At 37.9% G+C, this 19,526-nt stretch overlaps 1 protein-coding gene across 1 annotated transcript; it reads right to left on the bottom strand.

The window, feature by feature from the left end:
- Nucleotides 1-9,973: 9,973 nt before the first annotated feature.
- On the bottom strand, nucleotides 9,974-14,062 carry LOC137944372 (glutamate--tRNA ligase, cytoplasmic). The gene is made up of 6 exons (XM_068790035.1): nucleotides 13,750-14,062; nucleotides 13,064-13,160; nucleotides 12,805-12,958; nucleotides 11,573-12,705; nucleotides 11,015-11,482; nucleotides 9,974-10,431 (listed from the first exon to the last, which is right to left on the bottom strand). The coding sequence occupies exons 1-6, from the start codon at nucleotides 13,884-13,886 to the stop codon at nucleotides 10,213-10,215; spliced, it is 2,208 nt and encodes a 735-aa protein (XP_068646136.1). The 5' UTR covers nucleotides 13,887-14,062; the 3' UTR covers nucleotides 9,974-10,212.
- Between the last annotated feature and the right edge of the window lie 5,464 nt (nucleotides 14,063-19,526).

Genomic DNA, 19,526 nt, shown 5'->3' with positions numbered 1-19,526 from the left:
AAATAACCATCAATATCATGCATTGTGTAGTGTTTTTAGTAGAAATGGAATGATCACCCTCACATCTTCTCGAACCAACTTGTACCACAACCTTGGTGAATTTATCAAAACAAGGAGATTTTTTTTAGCCCATAAATTGCCTTCCTAAGGTAACATACTTTCTCCCCCTCAACCACATAGCCATGTGCTTGAACCATATAGACTTTCTTAGATAAATCAATACAAAGAAAGAAAATTTTAACATCGAACTAAAAAAATTGTCATTTAAAATTAGCGATAAGGGATATTAGAAGACTAATAAATTTAGTTTAGCCACTGGTGAAAAGGTATCATCATAGTTTGCCATATGATTGAGTAAATTTCTTGGCTGCTAACCATGCTTTATACCGAGGAATTGTTCCACCCGGATGATATTTTAAAGTAAATACCCAATGGCACGCCATTGCTTTTTTGGTGGATGGAATTAAAGATGATTCCTAAGTATTATTGTGATACATAGCTTGTATCTCCTCATCCATGGCAGCTTTCCACCTTGGACCATTGGAAACCTCTTCATAGGTGGTAGGGATACTAGAAGAAGACAAGGCTACCAAAAAAGTTATATGACTAAAAGACAATCTGTGAGTGGATAAAAAATGTGCAAGAGGATGAGAGGAAGAAAAGTGGGGCTCCTTATGGAAGGTAATAGGTCCAGTGTCATATGGTGGATCAAACACAATAAGAGAGGATAGATAGGAACTTACCTCAGGAACATTAGAGGACTTCACAAGAGAGTGATCGACAATGGCAGAGGAGATCTCAGGAGGTTGCTCATCATGTACAATTGGTTGATGTGGTGGAAAATAAAGTCTTGGCTTCCCTATAAAGGCTCAAACCTAGGATGATAAATAATAGAATAGAAGGGTTGTTCTTTAAAAATGTGTTGTCAACTAAAATAAAATTTGTTCTTGTAGATGGAGAATAACAAACATACCTTTGTTGAGTTTTAGAGTAACCTAGAAAGATACATTTAAAAACTTTAGGACTAAATTTATTTTTAGATGTTGGAAGTATTAAGCACAAAGAAAATGCATCCAAACACACGAGGGGTAACGAAAAAGGAGATGAATTTTTAAATAATCTGGTGAATAGTGTATGCTTTTGTAAGATAATAGAAGGCATGTGATTAATAAGAAAACAAGCAGTAAGAATATTATGAAGCCAATGATATTGAGAAACATTCATGGACAACATAATAGTTTTGTGTAACCTCAACAAGGTGCCTATTCTTTCTTTTAGATACACCATTCCATTGGAATGTTTAAGCACAAGAGGATTGATGAATAATGCCCTTTTTTTACAAAAAGACATAAACTTTGAAGAGATATACTCTTTGGTATTATCTGACCTGAAAATTTGAACTTCCTTGTTAAATTGACTTTCAACCATAGCACAAAAGGATTCAAAGATGGAAAAACTTCTGATCTATCCTTCGTTAATAAGAGTTAAGTCACTCTAGAATAATCATCCACAAAAATCATAAAATACTTAAACTATGAAATATTTGATACATGAACTAGTCCCCAAACATCAAAATGAACTAAATAAAATAATTTGGAAGCCACTTTATCTTACCTAGGAAGAAACACAAACCTATGATGCTTCCCAAGCTCACAAAACTCACATTATAGATGAGTAATAGATTAAAGTGATGGAACCATGTTTTTAAATTTGCCATCAAAGTATCACCAAGCCTATTATGACACCATTTTACATCTGGATTTGTTGTTGCTACGAAAGAACGGTCTAAATTTTTTTCCATATTTAAATCCTTTCATGCTATGGTGCCCACTCAGTTCGCAAAACAAATACAAGTGTTTCAATTAGATAATGTCAAAGAGTACCTATCTAGTGAATTTCAGTCCTTTTGTCACGATAATAACATTATTCATGAAACATCATGTGCCTACATCCCTCAATAAAATGGTGTAGCTAAAAGAAAAAATCGACATCTCCTTGAGGTAGCATGTGGCTTACTCTACTCTATTATGGTGTCCTATTTTTACAAGCCTCATACCATTCTTACAGCTTTCTACCTTATTAATAGGCTACTTTCTTCAGTCCATAGTTATAAATCCCCATACTCATTATTATTTCAGAATGAAGAGTCCTTCTCCCTTCCTTTAAAAGTTTTCGGTTGCACATGCTTTATTCATATCACAACTCCTCCAAAGAGTAAACTTGAACATAGATCACTTAAGTATATATTTTTGTGTTACTCTCATACCCAAAAAGGCTATGTATGTTATAATCCCTCTCTTCAGAAGTTACTTTTCTCTAGGGATGTCACTTTTTTTAAGGACACATCTTTTTATTCCTAAAAAAATGCACCCATGGGTCTTTCATTAGTTCAGCCAGCTCTGAATCCTATTGTGCCACTTGATGCGGTTCTACTTCAACCCCCTAAAAACTTGGCCAACATCGTGGAGTTTACGAATCCCTCTGAGGTAAATCCATCTTCCCCCTATTGTATTTGGCCCACAAATAGATACTCGGCCCATAGCTCTACAAAAGGAGCTTCAGACTTGCACTAAGCCCTCCACTTTTCATCCTATTTCAAACTTTGTTTCTCACCATTGCTTGTCTTCTTCATGTTGTCAATTTTTTGCATTTATTTGTTCCACTATTCTATCAGGATGCTTTGAGACATCCAGTAAGGAAGGCTGCCATGAAAGAAGAAATGCATGCCTTATATGAAATTCAGACTTGGGGCCCTTGTTCCTCTTCCACCTGGTAAGAAACCCGTGGGCCATAAATGGGCTTTTACTATCAAACACAATCTAGATGGTTTGGTTGCTCGCCTCAAAGCCTGACTAGTTTCCAAAGGATATACTTAGTGTTACTGAGTGGATTATGAGGAAAAATTTCCCCAATGGTAAATTAAACTTGGTACACATCTTATTATCTCTAGCTGCTAATTCCCCTTGGCCGGTATTTCAATTGGAAGTCAAAATGTATTTTTGAATGGGGACATAAAAGAAGAGATATATATACTTCAACCACCTGCTTTTGTGGTAGAGGGGGAGTCTGTATGAAAATTGAGAAAGTCTCTATATGGACTTCAATAGTTTCCTCGGCTTGGTTTGACAAATTTAGGCAAGCAATGTTACGATTTAGATTCAGTCGGTGCTCAATAGATCATTCTATTTTTATCAAGAATACCTTAAAGGGAAAGGTATTACTAGCAATTTATGTGGATGATATCGTTTTAATTGGTAGTGATGTGGACAATATAAAGGATGTCAAAGAAAAGATATGCCAAGAATTTAAAACAAAGATCTTGGACTTCTAAAATATTTTCTAGGAATTGAGGTATTCTAGTCAAAGCATGGGATTATATTATCTTAGATAAAGTATGTTTTGGGTCTACTAGAGGACACATGGATGATGGGGAGTCGATCAGTAGATACTCCTATGGATGCCAATGCAAAGTTATGTGCAAGTTTTGAAGAAGATGTTAATATAGGTAAATATCAAAGGCTTGTGGGAAATCTTATTTACCTCACGGTGACCAGACTAGATATATCATATGTAGTAAGTGTGGTGAGTTAGTATATGCACAAAGCATAACTTACCCATTGGCAAACCTTGGAGAGGATACTAAGATATTTAAAAGGAACTCCAGGAAAAAGGACTTCTCTATAAGAATCATGGTTGTTATAACATAGAAGATTTCTTAGATGCGGATTGGGTTGGATCACCTGATGACAGGAAGTCCACTTTAGGGTATTGTACCTTAGTTGGAGGTAACCTGGTTACATGGAGAAGAAAAAAATAGAATGTTGTTGCAAGGTCGAGTGTAGAAGCAGAGTACAGAGCTATGACACACACAATCAGTGAGCTTCTATGGATTAGATCCATTCTTACTGAATTGGGATTCTATAAAGGAGCATCTATGGAATTATATTGCGACAACCAGGTGGCCATTCATATCACTTCAAATCATGTCCTCTATGAGAGGACAAAATACATCGAGATAGACTGCCACTTTATGTGAGAGAAATTTCAGGTTGTTATCTTATCTCTTAGTCATGTTTCATAACAAGGGTAGGTGGCAGACATTCTTACAAAACTAGTCACTTTTAAAATCTTAATCACTAAATGTTGCAAGCTAGGTATCTAAGATGTTTTCTCCCCAGCTCGAGGGGGAGTGTTGGAAGACATCTCGAGTGGCATTAAGGTAATAACCTTACCCAAATCAAGGAGGTGGTAGAAAGGGTAATTACGTGCTCTTCTCATAAGGTTGACACAAGGGTATAATTATGTAAGATGATGTACATCTACTTATGTCCTTTTCCTTTTGAAAGCTTATAGCTTGAAGGGCATTGTAGTTATTGTAACCTTTCTTCATAAACTATAAATAGAAGCTCAAGGTAAGGGGTAGATCATTAAGTCTCCCCTCTTCTCTCAAATTTGTCCCTAGCCTTTCTCTCTTCTCCCAAGCTCTCTCAAGATCCATCTCTCTCTAGCTGTCTCTCTCTTTCTCTCTTTTCTTCTTTCTTCCTCTCCTTTCTTCTCCTTTTCTTCTTCCTCTCCTCCTTCTCATCCTCTACTCGAGGACTTAATCATGGGATCCTAAATCCATTAGGCCAGAAAGCATTGAAGAGTCTCACTTGTTTCTTCTTCATAGAGGGATGTCTTCTAGCTCTCTAAAAGTTTCATAAAATGAGTATTCTAGTGCTACAAGTTTGTTGATAATCGTCAACATCCATATTTGTGAGATTGTTTCCTTATACTTCTACTTTAAGAGCCCCTATCCATGTTGATTTCTACACTTTCTATTATGTGAAAATGCAATGTTAGTATTTTTCTTATTACTTCATAGATTTTGAAACCTCCTCTAGTCCATCCATATAGTTTTTGGAATCCAAAAAATAATAGATTCATTTTTCCTACAATTTTATGTATAATTCATCAGTCAAGGTCTCAATAATTGAGCATATGATTTAAAATTGTTGAAGAGCATATATGGAAGAGTCTTACATGACTCTCACAAAAAAAAATCTCACATAGTCAAAATTAATATGGAGTTTTATAAGAGTCTCATAGAAGGAGGTCTCACGGAAGAGTCTTAGTTAAAGGTGTTTTATGTTAGTCTTCTATTTATGTTTAGTTGTTCAATTGTTCTAGTACTTACCTTTTAGTGTTTAACTTTGGGTATAACTAGGATAAGGGTAGTTTAAATATAACTGGAATCTACTTGTTTCCTCTATTATAAATAGAGGTTCATGTACTCAAATTACAATAGGTTAGTGAAGTTTTTCTCTTTTCCAAAACTTCAACATGGTATCAAAGTGGGTTCTATAATTTGACTCGGTCAATTGAAGTTTTTCTCTTTTCCAAAAATTCAACATGGTATCAAAGTGGGTTCTATAATTTGACTCGGTCAACCCACAAAGATAATGATCTTTTTTTCTAATCTATCATCTCTACTAGTTTATGTTCAAGTTCTATCTTTTTTATTTTTTCCCTATCCTAGTACACGTTGTTTTCATGGCATTCACACTTCTATTCTGAAATTTTCAGATTACAAATTATAATATTGATGGAAATATTTTCTAGTGTACTTTCCAACACAAAAATAATTTTGTCAATAAGAGTTTTCGACAAAGAGAAATCATTGTTTGAAGCAAAAATGCCACATTGCAAAAGAAGTTTGAGCGGCAGTAGAAAGTTTCAACTTTCGAGGCATTTTATGCCATAAAATGAGACTTTATATAGATAATTATATATCAAAAGATAGATCTATAAGTTTATTTTATTACCTATTAAACTAATTCTCAATCTGAGGTTTTTAGAGGGAGATATCAATATCGGAAGATTCAATGGTATGCTAGTCAACGAAGAAAGCACATTCATTTCGGCCAGGTTACAGAGTCTATCAGATTCTTTCTCATAAAATAAGTATATTTTATGAAAAAAATGTTATTCTTTAGTGAAAGGTATCGAATTCTTATTTCATAAGAAATTTTTTTTTTGTGTCAATTTGATATATATGTAAGGAGATATTCACATTGGAGTTGACAACCGTAAAGCTAAATCATGAAGAAAATAACGAGGTCAGAACAAATTCAATAACGAAGCTTTTTATGTCAAATTAGATATCAAATTAAATCTATTTGAGTCTAATTTTCTTAAGAAACATTTTTTTTTGTGATTTTGATCTATATTGTGGAAGATATTGATATCAGAAGTACTAAGAGCCTGTTGTGAACCCCTAGAAAAGAAAAGAAAATGAGAATTTGACCATTATTATTCCTAAAATTAGTTAGTGAAAATGAGATAATGATCAAATTATATTTTTCACTAACTATTTTTTGAAATAATAATGGTCAAATTCTCATTTTATTTTATTTTCTTTTCCATGGGGTTCCAAACAGACCCGAAAGGTCAATTCTGCCAAAAATCCCTCAATTTCCCTATTTTCTCTCCTATTATTTATCCCTGCATTGGCGTGAATTGAGTATCATTTGCTCCTAGACTCCTAGTATTTTAGCCAAAATTTTCTTCTAACCAGAGATTTCTAGCTAAAATAAATCACTCCATTATGTGCTCATTCAAGGTATGCAAAAAAAATTTCCTTCGATGTTATTTTCAACTTTTACATTTTTATTACTTGATTATGTATCTTACGCACTATCAACTCTAGAAATTGTGGTCAACCCCCAAAAAAAGGTTATACTTGGTCGAATTTACTAAGTTCTACCATTATAGTCTTCCCTATTTATTGTTTTTAAAAAAAGAACAAAAAAGTTTTATTTTAGATTCGTTTGGAAATATAAGTGTTGTGTAGTCGCCTCCTTCCGGTTAAAGTTGTTTTCCTCTTGTATTTCTTCAATTTATCCTTTGTGTTTTCATCACTTCAGAGCAATGTCTAGACCCACTACCTAAAAAGTATAAGAGTGTGTCTAACATCCAGTTAGATTCAAGTCTTTTGTTCTACATCCAAGAGGTGATTTGTGTTCGAACTACCCCTTACAAGTGAGTAATCACTTTGTTGTGCCCTAAAGTTGGGTCATGTTTTTTCCTTTAAAATTGAGCAGAATGTGTTTTAGACTATAACTTTTTTGATCATACGACTAGGAATGATTTTCTTCTCTCACGTTGTATTTTGTTCAAGTTGGGTCTCTATTTCTTTTTTATCCCTAGCTTGAGGGGGAGAAGTACAAGAAAGAGGTATTTTGTTCCACACGTTGTTGTAATTTTTATATGACCAAAATATTCAAAAAAGGGGAAAACAAATGATGAAGATTTAACATTTATAAAAAATTAGCCAATGAAGATTGAAGACCAAGATTGAAGACAAAGAATCGTGTTCATTATAAGTTGAAGTTATAAACTCCATCTTGAGGGGGAGACTTGAAGAGCAAATATGGAAGTCTTACGTGACTCTCACAATAACAAGTCTCATAGAGCCATTATTAATATGGTGGAGTTTTATAGGAGTCTCACAGGAGGAGGTCTCACAGAAGAATCTCAGTTAAAAGTGTTTTAGTTATATTAGTCTTTTATTTATATTCAGTTGTTCAATTATTCTAGGACTTATCTTTTAATGTTTAACTTTGGGTGTAACTAAGATAAGGGTAGTTTAATTGTAATTGGAATCTACTTGTTTCTTCTATTATAATTAGATACTCATGTACTCAAGTTACAACAAGTTAGAAATTTTTTCTCATTTCCAGAGATTTAACAAAACTATCTTTACTGCGTTCTATATAATTGACCGTCTTTTATAAACTTTGAGCGATCATCCTTTATAAGCACTAATCAATCGTCCTTTATATATACTGGACGATCATATGTTTTAGACCCTTTCTATTGTGTTTTGATTGATGGATCATATGTTTTAAGTCATGTTGTGTTTTCTCTAATCAACTAGTCTATTGATGGATCATATGTTTTATGTCATCTCTATTGTGTTTTCTCTAATCAACGAGCCTAGTTTGTCTAACCAATCATATGTTATAACTCGTGTCTACATTATTTTGCCTAATTGATTATCCTTTCTAAGGTCAAATCGATTATCCTTTATATGGTCTGATCGATGATCCTTTATAACCCATGTTTGCTAAATTCTATCTGATTGATCATATTTTGTGTTTTTTTGTTGTACTTCCTTTGAGAATATTTTAAATGCCATGAACAAAACATGGTCTTTCTAAGTTGATTAATTTCCCCTATTTTTGCTTCAAAGGTGGTCACTCTCATTGGTCATTAATTTAAATTCTCATATTTCTATTACTTACGTTATTGATTCTCTACATCACTTTTTTATATCATCTACCTTTTTCCTTCCATCTCTTTTTACAACGGATTCTCTTTTACTTTTTAAGACCAATCCCTTATTAGGCTTCCTAGGTTGCATCTTGTTTTGCTATATATGGGTAATTTTGAGTCCAGGACCATCCTTTGAGTTTCATTACCCTACTTAGAGATTATTTATCACTATTTTGTGATCAAAATCTATTGTATGGATTTTGACTCTTCTAAATCATCCATATTCTCTATTGTTTACCTTTTTTTTTTTTTTAGACTCCATATCTGTTTTAGTATTTATTCTAGGGACACCTTGAGATGATCTACTATTAAGAAGGAGAAAGAGGAGATCATTGAAAGTCTTTTTTCATATATTTAAGTTGGGATCACTATTTGTACCTACCAACTAGGGATGCGCGTTAGTCGGGTCGTGGTCGGGTTAGCTGAAACCCAGAAACCTGAAGCCATCCTTGAACCCCCGACTCCGAAACCCAATCACCATCTATACAACCTTGTCCATGCCCCATCCCCGCCCCATCTCTATCTTGTTTTATATCCCCATCTCGTCCCCACGAGTCACGGTTCAGAAAACCCATCCGAGGGTTTATTCCCACCCTATCCCTGATCCGCGAGGTGAAACCCAAAACCCAAACCCATGGTTTTCGGGTCAGGTTGAATCGGATTCCTTGTGAAACTCGACCCAATGCCCACCCTTCCTCACAGCTTGAGGGGAAGAGTAGAATAAGTGGGGGTGATAGAGCTTACCATGAAAAATATCAAAATTTGTGGTAGAAAACCTTTTTATACAACTAGCCATAAAGAATTTCAGAGTTATGGTAAAAATTATCCAAATAAAACAGAGACATGAATACTGAAGAACCAAAGTATTGAAAAAGAAAAATTGAAGATTGAATACCAAAAAAGTTAACCATAAGTTCTTGCATACTGAAGTTACAAACTACCACATCACGGAGTTTAAGGTGAGTATCATACAAATCATATTTGACAAGTTGCAAGGAATCTAAGATGATTCTCATACAAAACAAATCCCACAACAGAACCAAACTAAAGGAAAAAACTGAAACAAAAACACGTTTCCTAGTAGTGTTTTTGTCACTTTATGTTTAATTAGCAAGTTATAATTAAGCATAATTGGGTAACTAGAAAAGTAGAATTAGTTTATAACTAGAAATATTTTTCTCTTTAATAATAAGATTATCGAGAGGAAGAGATGTTGTAAGTTAATCCTCTTTCCTGGTTTCTCTTCCAACTTACTTCTTACCTTTCCCTCACTTCTCTCTTTTCCCTCATGTTTTCCTCTCCAACATACCCACCTGATGAAATTTAACAAATACAATTTAACAGATAATAGAAAAGAATAGTCTTAGTATAGATGTTGACTAAGACCTTGCATATACTTTCAGCACAGTGGCTCTCATCCTTCTCTTCGTTTGTAACTAGTCTGCAGTCAATCCTTCATATGGTTTTGATCACAAATCAGGCAAAACTGACCGGGGGGTGCAATCAGTCTTTTAACTTCTGAATGGTCAAAGTTGAGCTGAGACGAAGTGATGGTTACAGAATAAAAGCTAACAGACATTTGTTGTTACTTTATCAGGTTTACTGGCTAACATATGAAACTTCTTTCACCGACAAATATGCAACATGGCACTACAGATATTTTTACAGATAGTAACATAAATCATAAAAACTCAACTCACAGAAGGTTTTAAGACGAAATTCAAGCCCTTTGCAAATCAATAATCTATGAAACATACATCAAAGGCAACGGAAGGCCTACATGCTACACCAAGTGTCTTAATATTAAGCTTTTTGAACAGGTGATCAGAGAACTGGATACCTCTTGTATATAGAATGGTGTTAAGTTTTCCTCTTAAGATGTGCAACAGAAATAACTCATTTTAATGGTGTCTGTCGCCTGCCATCTGGAATTGAAATGAGGACTATTGGTTTCGATGGACGAAGGTAAGGAACATCGCATCTGAAATAACCTTTTCTCTCCAGCTGCAATATCTCGCCCCGCTTCAAGTTACGCATGTTGGAGTCGCCAAGAGCAGCAGTCTCTCTTTTGGTGCAAGGGTTAATGAAGTCTTTAAAATCATCATCCTCTTCCAGCTGCATGATTACAAGAGCTTCAGAAGTAGTAAATGGACAAGAAAAAAGAGTTTAGCAGATGCAGAAAAACAACATTTCAGTAATATTTACTTCAATAAATTATCATTTTGTCTTCATAAAACAACATGGATAACAAAAAAATGGGGGAAGCAAACACTGATCCGTAGGCATAAACCCTAACACAATAAGATGTAACAAGTTGAATATAATTCTAGACAACCAAGTAAAGTAACCTCTAAATGGAAGAATTTCCAACCCAACCCAAAGTAAATAAGGTTGTCAAAGATTGGTACAGGTAGACCCACTCTGTTACATGCTTTGTATGCATAGACACTTAAACGGTCAGATGCCTAGGCAAACAACCTTCACAACGAAGCATAAAGTTTCATGTGGATCCTACGATTCACCAGTTCCTGACCTGTTTAAACATTAGGCCCCAAAAAAAATTGGAACCACCCACAGTCTGATTCTTTTAGAGTGTGTCTTACCTAAATAACACGAAAACAAAAAAAAGATAGGCAAAAAAAATATAATATAGTTACAGAAGGTGGTTAGAATTCCAAAACCAAAGCATGAAAACTACCTTCTTCTTTGTGATTAGATGATCCAGTTCAACCAAGGAAAGAGGAACCAGTTCATCAGAGTCAGATAGCCATGTAAGCTTCAATTTTGTGGTCTTAACAGAACCTTCAAGGTGCAAACATCCAAATAGTTGGGTCACATTTCCGTCCAGATCCTTTTCGACATCTTTTACTATAGCATTTCCCCAATCCATTAATGTTATTTCCTCGCCAGCAGAAATAGAAGCAGCATCAGCATGGTCTATCCATATTTTCTTAGCATAAGTTGTGGCTTTTGTGCCAGCCGCATCATGTTTCTTATGTCTTGGAATGATGCGGACAAATGGGACTTCAGGTCCATCTGTTAGCACCAATAGGACACGCCGTTCTTCAATGACAGCAGTATGTCGTGGGCATATTGGATCAATGATCTTCTTATTTATTGTCCAGAGCTTGTCCCACTCCATGAGGTTTTGATTCTTAGAGGCTCCCTACAAAAAACAGAATGAAAAAAGAACACTAAAATCAATGGCCATATTGAACACAAGCTAAGAATTGAATAAAGTTCCACAAAATCCTACCTGCTGAACAATGAATTCTTTCAGTGCCTCAATTTTCAGGCCTCGGCGTATAATTCCTTGCACGGTTGGAAATCGAGGATCATCCCATCCATCAACTTTACCTTCTTGGACAAATGACAAAAGTTTTCGCTTGCTTAGAAGGGTATAGACCATGTTCAATCGGCTAAACTCATATATTTCCACCTTCCGCAATCCCATATCCTCCAATACCCTGTAATACTGTTCATTGCGGTCATGATATTCACTTGAGCGAAGGGCATGTGTCACACCTTCGATGGCATCAACAAATGGACATGCAAAATCATATGTTGGGTACAAGTTATACTTGGACCCAATTCGATGATGAGGGAGTGGATTGCAACGGTAGTAAACCGGATCCCTAAGTGACTTGTTGGGAGCTTGCATATCCAGTTTACCCCTAAGGCAACATTGGAGGCCTCTTTGTGACCCAGATATCATCTCTTTCCATAGTTCAAGGTTCTGCTCAACAGAATTCTTCCTACAATTTGACTCAATCCCATCCATTCTTTCTTTTTGCATCTGCTCACGTGGGGTATCATCAATATACGCTTTCCCATTTCTTATAAGAGTCTCTGCCATTTCCATCAATTGACGGAAGTAGTCTGAAGTATATGTGACAACATCATATTTAATGCCCAAAGTTTCAATATCTTTTAACAAATTATCTACAAACTCTGTGCTTTCCTTGGAAGGATTTGTGTCATCAAACCGAAGAATCAGTTTCCCATGGTATTTTTCAGCAAAGTACTTGTTGAGAAGTGCAGCTTTTGAGTGACCAATGTGAAGATAGCCACTAGGCTCTGGTGCAAACCGCAAGCAGACCTCTCCCATTTTAGCGCCAGGAAGGTCCAGTTCAATGACACCAGCACTTTTTTCTTTCACATTACTTTCCCCATTCACCAAAGGCACGTCTTTGGGTTTAGATGACTGATTATTTTGCTCGCCTTCCTTTGATTTGGAGGAAATGGGTTTCCCCAACCCTCTTTTTCCAACATAGGTTGATGTCAAGTCATTCAAAAGCCCAGCATATTCTGATGCAATTGAATTGAACCAGCGAACCAGATTCTTATATTTCTTTGACTTCCTCAAGCTTTCCCACCTCTGGCCAGTGCCTGTGGAACAAAGAGAATTAGGGCTACAAGAGGCCTCATATAAATACGATGTTTCAACATTATAAAATAGGAAATATGATAATCAGTGCCAATATTTACCGGCAAGATTTGACCAGATAGTTATATCAGCAATGGTCAAATTATTGCCCACAAGAAATGTCCTTAAAGACAGATATTCATCCACATGACGACAAGCATCCTCAAATTCAGAACCAGATAAGAATATTGGTGCATAATCCAGCAATTCATCAATCTGTAAAATTTATACATGTAAAGCATCAGTAACTTTAGTGAAACCAAACAGAGCCAGTTCAACATGTCAAGATTTTTGAGATGTTAACAGTTTATGAGAAAGCACCTGAGCAGATTGAACTAGATCTTCCCCATAGATGTTGGGAAATGCTGCTTTTCTAGCAACATATCGTAGAAGTACATTTGTCCCTTGTAACTTCAATCTGGAAAATGAAGCACAAATGCCATAATTTGTCTAGTCTTCAAGTACTCCAAATGCAACCCACGTGAGCTTCAAGGAAGCAGCAGCAGAAGAAGAAACAACAACAGCAGAAGACTTATAAAGCTTTCATAACCAGCAATTCCCAATAAATATGCATCCAGACTGCAGTCTGAGGAACCCACAATTCAGAGAATTTTGGCAGCATACATATAACTATCATTTTGTGGTCACTAGATGATGGACCCAACCAAAAACCAAAGTAATTCTAACTAGAACGAAAAGAACCCGAATAAGACCTTCACACAGACCTTGACGTATAACCATCAGCGCATAGGTTAGAAAACATTAGCTCAAATACTTGACATCGATAACACATGTCTATTGAAACCTGCTCAAAATTTAAACAGCGAAAGAAACTATATCCACTTGCCTTTATTATCACTAAAAGCACAAGCGAAATACGCTTTGACGTAGACGGTATGATTATAAAAGACCTATTCTTATTCGATAGAATTGAAAACAAAAATTATTTACATGCTATCAAATGCCAAATCTAACAAATTAAAGCAAGATTCAAACAATGGACTTACCCCGAAGTAAACCGAAGAATGGGAGACGAACCAGAAGGAAGTCCTCCATCAATCAGTAACGACACTCCAGTGATTTTTGCTGCCGCAAGAACCGCAAGAGGTGGGCTTTCTGCAGCAAATACAATTGTAGCCTCCATCAATACAACTATATTGACGATCTGCCAATGGCTTCTTGACTGGCGACGGTGCCAGGAAAGAGGATCCCCCGGATCAGAAACTGGGAATCGTGGGTTTCAGTATGTGCAGTTCTTCTCCAGCAACACAGACGAGAACAAAATGAAGTTAGGTTATCAGCAGCCAGGTGGACTTCGGAAGCCCGAAACCCTACACTCAACACCCGATAATCCATACCTGCGTCCGACGTTCGAACCCGAAATGTTTATCGGAACGGATCGTTGAATACGGCTGCTGGAGGACTGGCTAATCCGCGTCCCATCCTCAAAACCTGATCAAATCCGAAAATGAATAGATTAGGTTAATATTTATGTAAAAAAATATTGATCTTCACTTAATATGAATCAAAAATTAACCTTAACCAATCCGATCTACAGATTAAAATACATTTAATTAGATCTATAAATTTTACATTTATACTGATAATTTGATTATGTGCTTTGGAGCATGATAAAAGATTCCCACACCTCTAATGGTTCGATGAGTATGTAAAACACTACCTGGTATTTCTCTCATTATACTTCAAATTAAATTTGTAGATGATGGCCTCCAAATCTATCCATGTATTTAAATCAATATGGACTAAACGGCTTACGAAGTTTGATTGATCAACCACTTGACATTGATGGATCATATAGAACTTTGCCAACTAAGGAAATAAATAATGATCGATCATAGTAACACTATTGATCGATCATACTTATAATGCCTTGCCAGTATTGATGGATCATTCCCTATACATTGATTGATTAACTTAACTTGTCAAACCTAATTCATTATACATTGATCAATTAACTTAACTTGTCAAACCCAATAGAAAGATATTGATCGATCATATCATTGATCAACAAATTATATTTTGACAAAAATATTTTTGTTACACTCGATTGATCAATCAATACTTTGCACTAATTAATCATGTAAAGTCACTTTTTTTGCAAACAGGCAAAAACAATTAGTTTGGCATGGAGAATTTATAAATACCCCACCAAATATTATTTTGAGAAGTTAATGAGCATTTATTGGCGTACCTACTGCATTCACTATTCTCAATCTTGAAAGGCCTTTCCTAAGTCAATTTTTTATAAGAAAAGGCATTACTTGTAAATTTATTCATCTTTTCTCGAATCCTACTCATTGCATTCAATTAGGGGGGGTTAGTCAACATGACTCAGGACATAATATTCATGCACATTACTCAGTTCATGTCCTGAAGTCATTAGGGAGCGCCAAACTTCATGTCATGTACATGATCATCTATGACTCAAGAGATCATGTCCCAAGAGTAAACGACGGAAAGTGCTTTTTGCCCGATTTTGAGAATCATGTACATGAAACGAGCGCGGGTGAGACGGAGGATGAAGCCATGGTGTGGCCAGACACCAAGGTCGAAGACTATGTAAGTCCAGTGCACAACAATAGCAGCAACGGCCAAGGCCAAGTGCAATGACACGACCCAAAAGGGCGCGCACATATGGTTGGCCCGGCATCAACTGCAGCAGAAGAAGACACACTTGAGCTTGCCAAATGGATGGCCAAGCAACAAGGCGCGCAACAACCCCAGCAGTCAGCCTAGACACAAGGCAGCACTCCAACAGACACGAGGAGGCGGGTCAAAATGGGGTTGCAACAAACAAGCGCAGGCAGATTGAAATGGGGTTGCGCACGACTAGGACTCCAGGCGGATCAAAATGGGATTGCGCGTGACTAGGACTCCAGGCGGATCGAAATAGGGTTGTGTGCTGCCAGGACTCCAAGCGTGTGCGTGACTAGGACTCCAAGCACATCCACAGGCGCATGCGCGAACAGGACTCCAGGTCATCCGCAAGGGCGTGAAGCGAGGTTGCGCCTAGGCGCATAATGAGGCGCCCGAAATGGGGTTTCAAAGGCACCCGCACGATCAGGACTCCAAGCGCCCGCACGACCAGGGCGCCTCTGACGCCAGAATTCGAATTTTTAGGATCTGGCGGATTTCTGGGCGTTTTTAGAGATTTCTAAAGGCCAGGGGAGAGGCTATAAATAGAGGGGCCTCTCCCATTGTAAATAGGTCGAAAAATCCTTAGCATTCTTTGCTCTTTAAGTGTATAGAGAGAGTTTTTAGCCTTTGGCCTTTAAGAGTGTTTGGCCACTCTTTGTAACATTGTCTTGTTAATACACAATTGGTTTTTCTCTTCCATATCTTTGGTCTTTCTGTTGTCTTTTTTGGCTTGCAACCTCTAGTGTGGAGTATTGGTTGGAGGATCCGAAGCTCAAGAAGGCTGACTAGTTATTGGGAAGGACTAGGCCGCACAAGGTAGATATTCCGCTTGGCTAGACGGACTTAGCCTAAATCTAACCATTTGACAACTTGTATTAGAGTGTACGTTGCAATCAATGGCTTCCACAAGTGGAGAAGATGTTTCAAGAGGCAAAGAACAAGTAAGTGATGTTAACTTTCGTTTTTCAACTCTTGAGCATCGTATGGATAGTGTTGAAAACCTTTGTACGAATTGGGAGGAGTTCGTTCAAAGGACGATTGAGGAACATCAGCCAACTATGAATTGGCTGAAAGGATTTGAGGAGGACGTCCATTCTACCATGGTCGTCATGAGGGTGGAGATGGAACAATTGGGGAAGGACGTCAAAGACCTCTCTAGAGAGTTGCGTGCAAGACTCTCTTTGTGCGAACAAGCCTTGGAAAATGGAGGGGTTGTTCACACACAAGCAAGATAAAGGTGCCTGAGCCAAAGTTTTTCAACGGAAAGAGAGATGCGAAGGTCATAGATAATTTTCTATGGCAAGTGGAGTAATACTTCCATGCTAGCAAGCTCACCAACAAGCAAACTAAGGTTAGTACTGCTGCCATATTCTTATCTGATGATGTTATTCTCTGGTGGAGAAGACACATGGGAGATGAGCAAGAGGGAGAGGACCCCGTCCACACTTGGGAAGATTTCAAGAGGGAGCTACGGAGGCAATTCTTTCCGGAAGATGTCGAATACCAAGCAATGAAAGAACTTCGTGCATTGACGCAGAAAGGCACTATTAGAGAGTATGTAAAATCTTTCACTTCCCTTATGCTTTGTATCTCCAACATGACAAATGAGGATCATCTTTTTTCCTTTCTTGCTGGCTTACATCCATGGCCTGAGCAAGAATTGAGAATACGGGAGGTAAAGACACTAGTTTCAGCTTTATCTACGGTTGAAAAGTTAACCGAATATGAGAGAAGGAATGATTCAGCTAACAAAGTATCTAAGGAAAATAATAATGGTAAAAAAAAAATTAAGAAGGAGAAAGGGGAGAAGAAGCCATGGGTAAAGGACACCAAGGCTAGGCCGGAAGAGAAGAAGAGAGGGGACAAACAGAGGAAGAAGGTCCATTGTTTCATATGCGAGGGGGAGCACTATATGAGGGAGAGCACTATGCGAGGGATTGTCCTAACAAGAGACTCCTCACTGGTGCTCAAACTGAGATGGACAATGGAGGAATTGAGCCTAGAATGGTCTCTCTAACCCTTCTCAAAGCTGTTGTCCGTTCCAAGGAGGAGAAGGTTGCTCCACTTCCGTTAAGACCCTCAAGAGAACTTCTTTTTATCTCTCTAACACTTGTTGGACATACTGTTAAAGCAATGGTGGACACTGGCGCTACCCACAACTTCCTTTCGGAGGAGGAGGCTAGGCGCCTAAGGATACGAGGAGAGAAAGATGGCAGCAAAATGAAAGTTGTAAATTCTGTTGCTCGTGAAGTCCAAGGCATTGCCAGGAATGTCCCGGTGGTGATAGCCAAGTGGGTAGGATTTTTGAATTTTACTATTGTTGGCATGGATGATTTCAAGGTGATTTTGGGAATGGAGTTTTTCACGGTTTGTAAGGCTTTTGTAATGCCACATGTTGGGGTAGTGGGGATTATGGAGGAGCAAAGTCCTTGTACTATTTTTGAAGTTGAGAACAAAGATGTAACAAAAAAGGACTTAATGCTATCAACCCTCCAGCTTAAGAAAGGTCTTAAGCAGGGTTGTTCTACTTATATTGCTTCTATTCGTGCTATAGAGCAGGATGAGGCCATGCCTACCCATAAGGAGAAACAAATCGTTTTGCATGAGTATAGAGATGTCATGCCTGAACAACTCCTAGCGAGGTTACCACCTAGGAGAGGGGTGGACCATCGCATAGAGCTTGAGCCCAGAGCAAGAAAGCCAACACAAGTACCATATCGGATGGCACCCAAGGAGTTGGACGAATTGCGAAGACAACTCAGCGAGCTGCTAGACGCTGGGTTCATAAAGCTAAACAAAACACCTTATGGGGCCCCTATACTGTTTCAGACTAAGAAGGATGGAAGTATGAGACTGTACATCGATTATAGGACGCTCAACAAGGTAACCATAAAGAACAAGTACCCTATTCCCCTTATTGCTGATCTCTTTGATCAATTGAAAAAGGCTAGAGTTTTCTCCAAACTGAATTTGCGAAGTGGTTATTACCAAGTTCGGATTGCTGAAGGAGACGAGGGGAAGACTACTTGTGTAATGAGATATGGGGCTTACGAGTTCATGGTTATGCCCTTTGGCCTAACCAACGCACCTGCAACATTCTGCACTCTCATGAACAAGGTATTTTCTAAATACTTGGACAAGTTTGTCGTTGTTTATTTGGATGATATTGTGGTGTACAGCAAGAGTATGGACGATCACAAAGAATATCTTCGAAAGGTGTTCAAGAAATTGAGACACAATCGATTGTATGTCAAGGAAGAGAAATGCTCCTTTGGGTTGCAAGAGGTGTCCTTTCTTGAACATTGGATAGGGGGAGGACGAATATGGATGGACAATAAGGTGGAGGTTGTGCGTGACTGGTCAATCCCTACCAAGGTGCGTGAGTTTAGGAGTTTTCTTGGTCTTGCAAATTATTATAGGAGGTTTATCAAGGGCTTCTCAGCTACAGCAGCCCCCTTGATCGACCTCCTCAAGAAGGACCAAAAGTGGCAATGGACGGACTCATGCCAAAGAGCATTCCAGTGGCTGAAGGATACCATGATGGCTGAACCAGTGCTGCACCTTGCTGATTTCAGCAAGCCATTTGAGAAAAAACTCAGTCCAAAGTAGGCCCAGTGGCAAGATTTCTTGGTCGAGTTTGACTTTGAGATGATGTACAAGGCAGGGAAGGCCAATGGTGCTGCCGACGCACTGAGCAGGAAGGTGGACACACCTAGCTCTTATGAGGAAGAGACCAGCCAGAGCTTGGCGCACAATGCGCAACAAGTACTGGCATCATGCACACATGCGGCAGAAGAGAAGACGCATGCAGTTGAATCCTCGCATACCGCAGCAATCGACACTTGCTTCAAGGCACCATGTGCGGTGCGGTAGCAGCTGAACATGAATAAGCACGCAGCATGAGCATAGGCGCAGGAGATATACGTTTTGCGCTAGGCAAGCGCGCGCGCATGGAAGACCATCTTGGCATAGAAATAGAAAATTGGACTTTGCGATTACAAGACTTAGCAACAATTACACAAGTTGGTACAGTGTTGCTAGACAAGATTCACATTGGACTTCACCAAGACGCCCAGGCTTACAGCATTGTACAAGCTACTGCCTTGGGTGAGACGACGGATTGCTC

Source organism: Aristolochia californica, unplaced genomic scaffold (assembly GCF_029961685.1).
Source record: "Aristolochia californica isolate CCGP_79_NKW_82.1479 unplaced genomic scaffold, dmAriCali1.0.hap1 SCAF_11, whole genome shotgun sequence".
Classification (NCBI taxonomy): domain Eukaryota; kingdom Viridiplantae; phylum Streptophyta; class Magnoliopsida; order Piperales; family Aristolochiaceae; genus Aristolochia; species Aristolochia californica.
The sequence above is the reverse complement of the archived record's forward strand: the minus strand, read 5'-3'. Positions and strand labels throughout refer to the sequence as shown.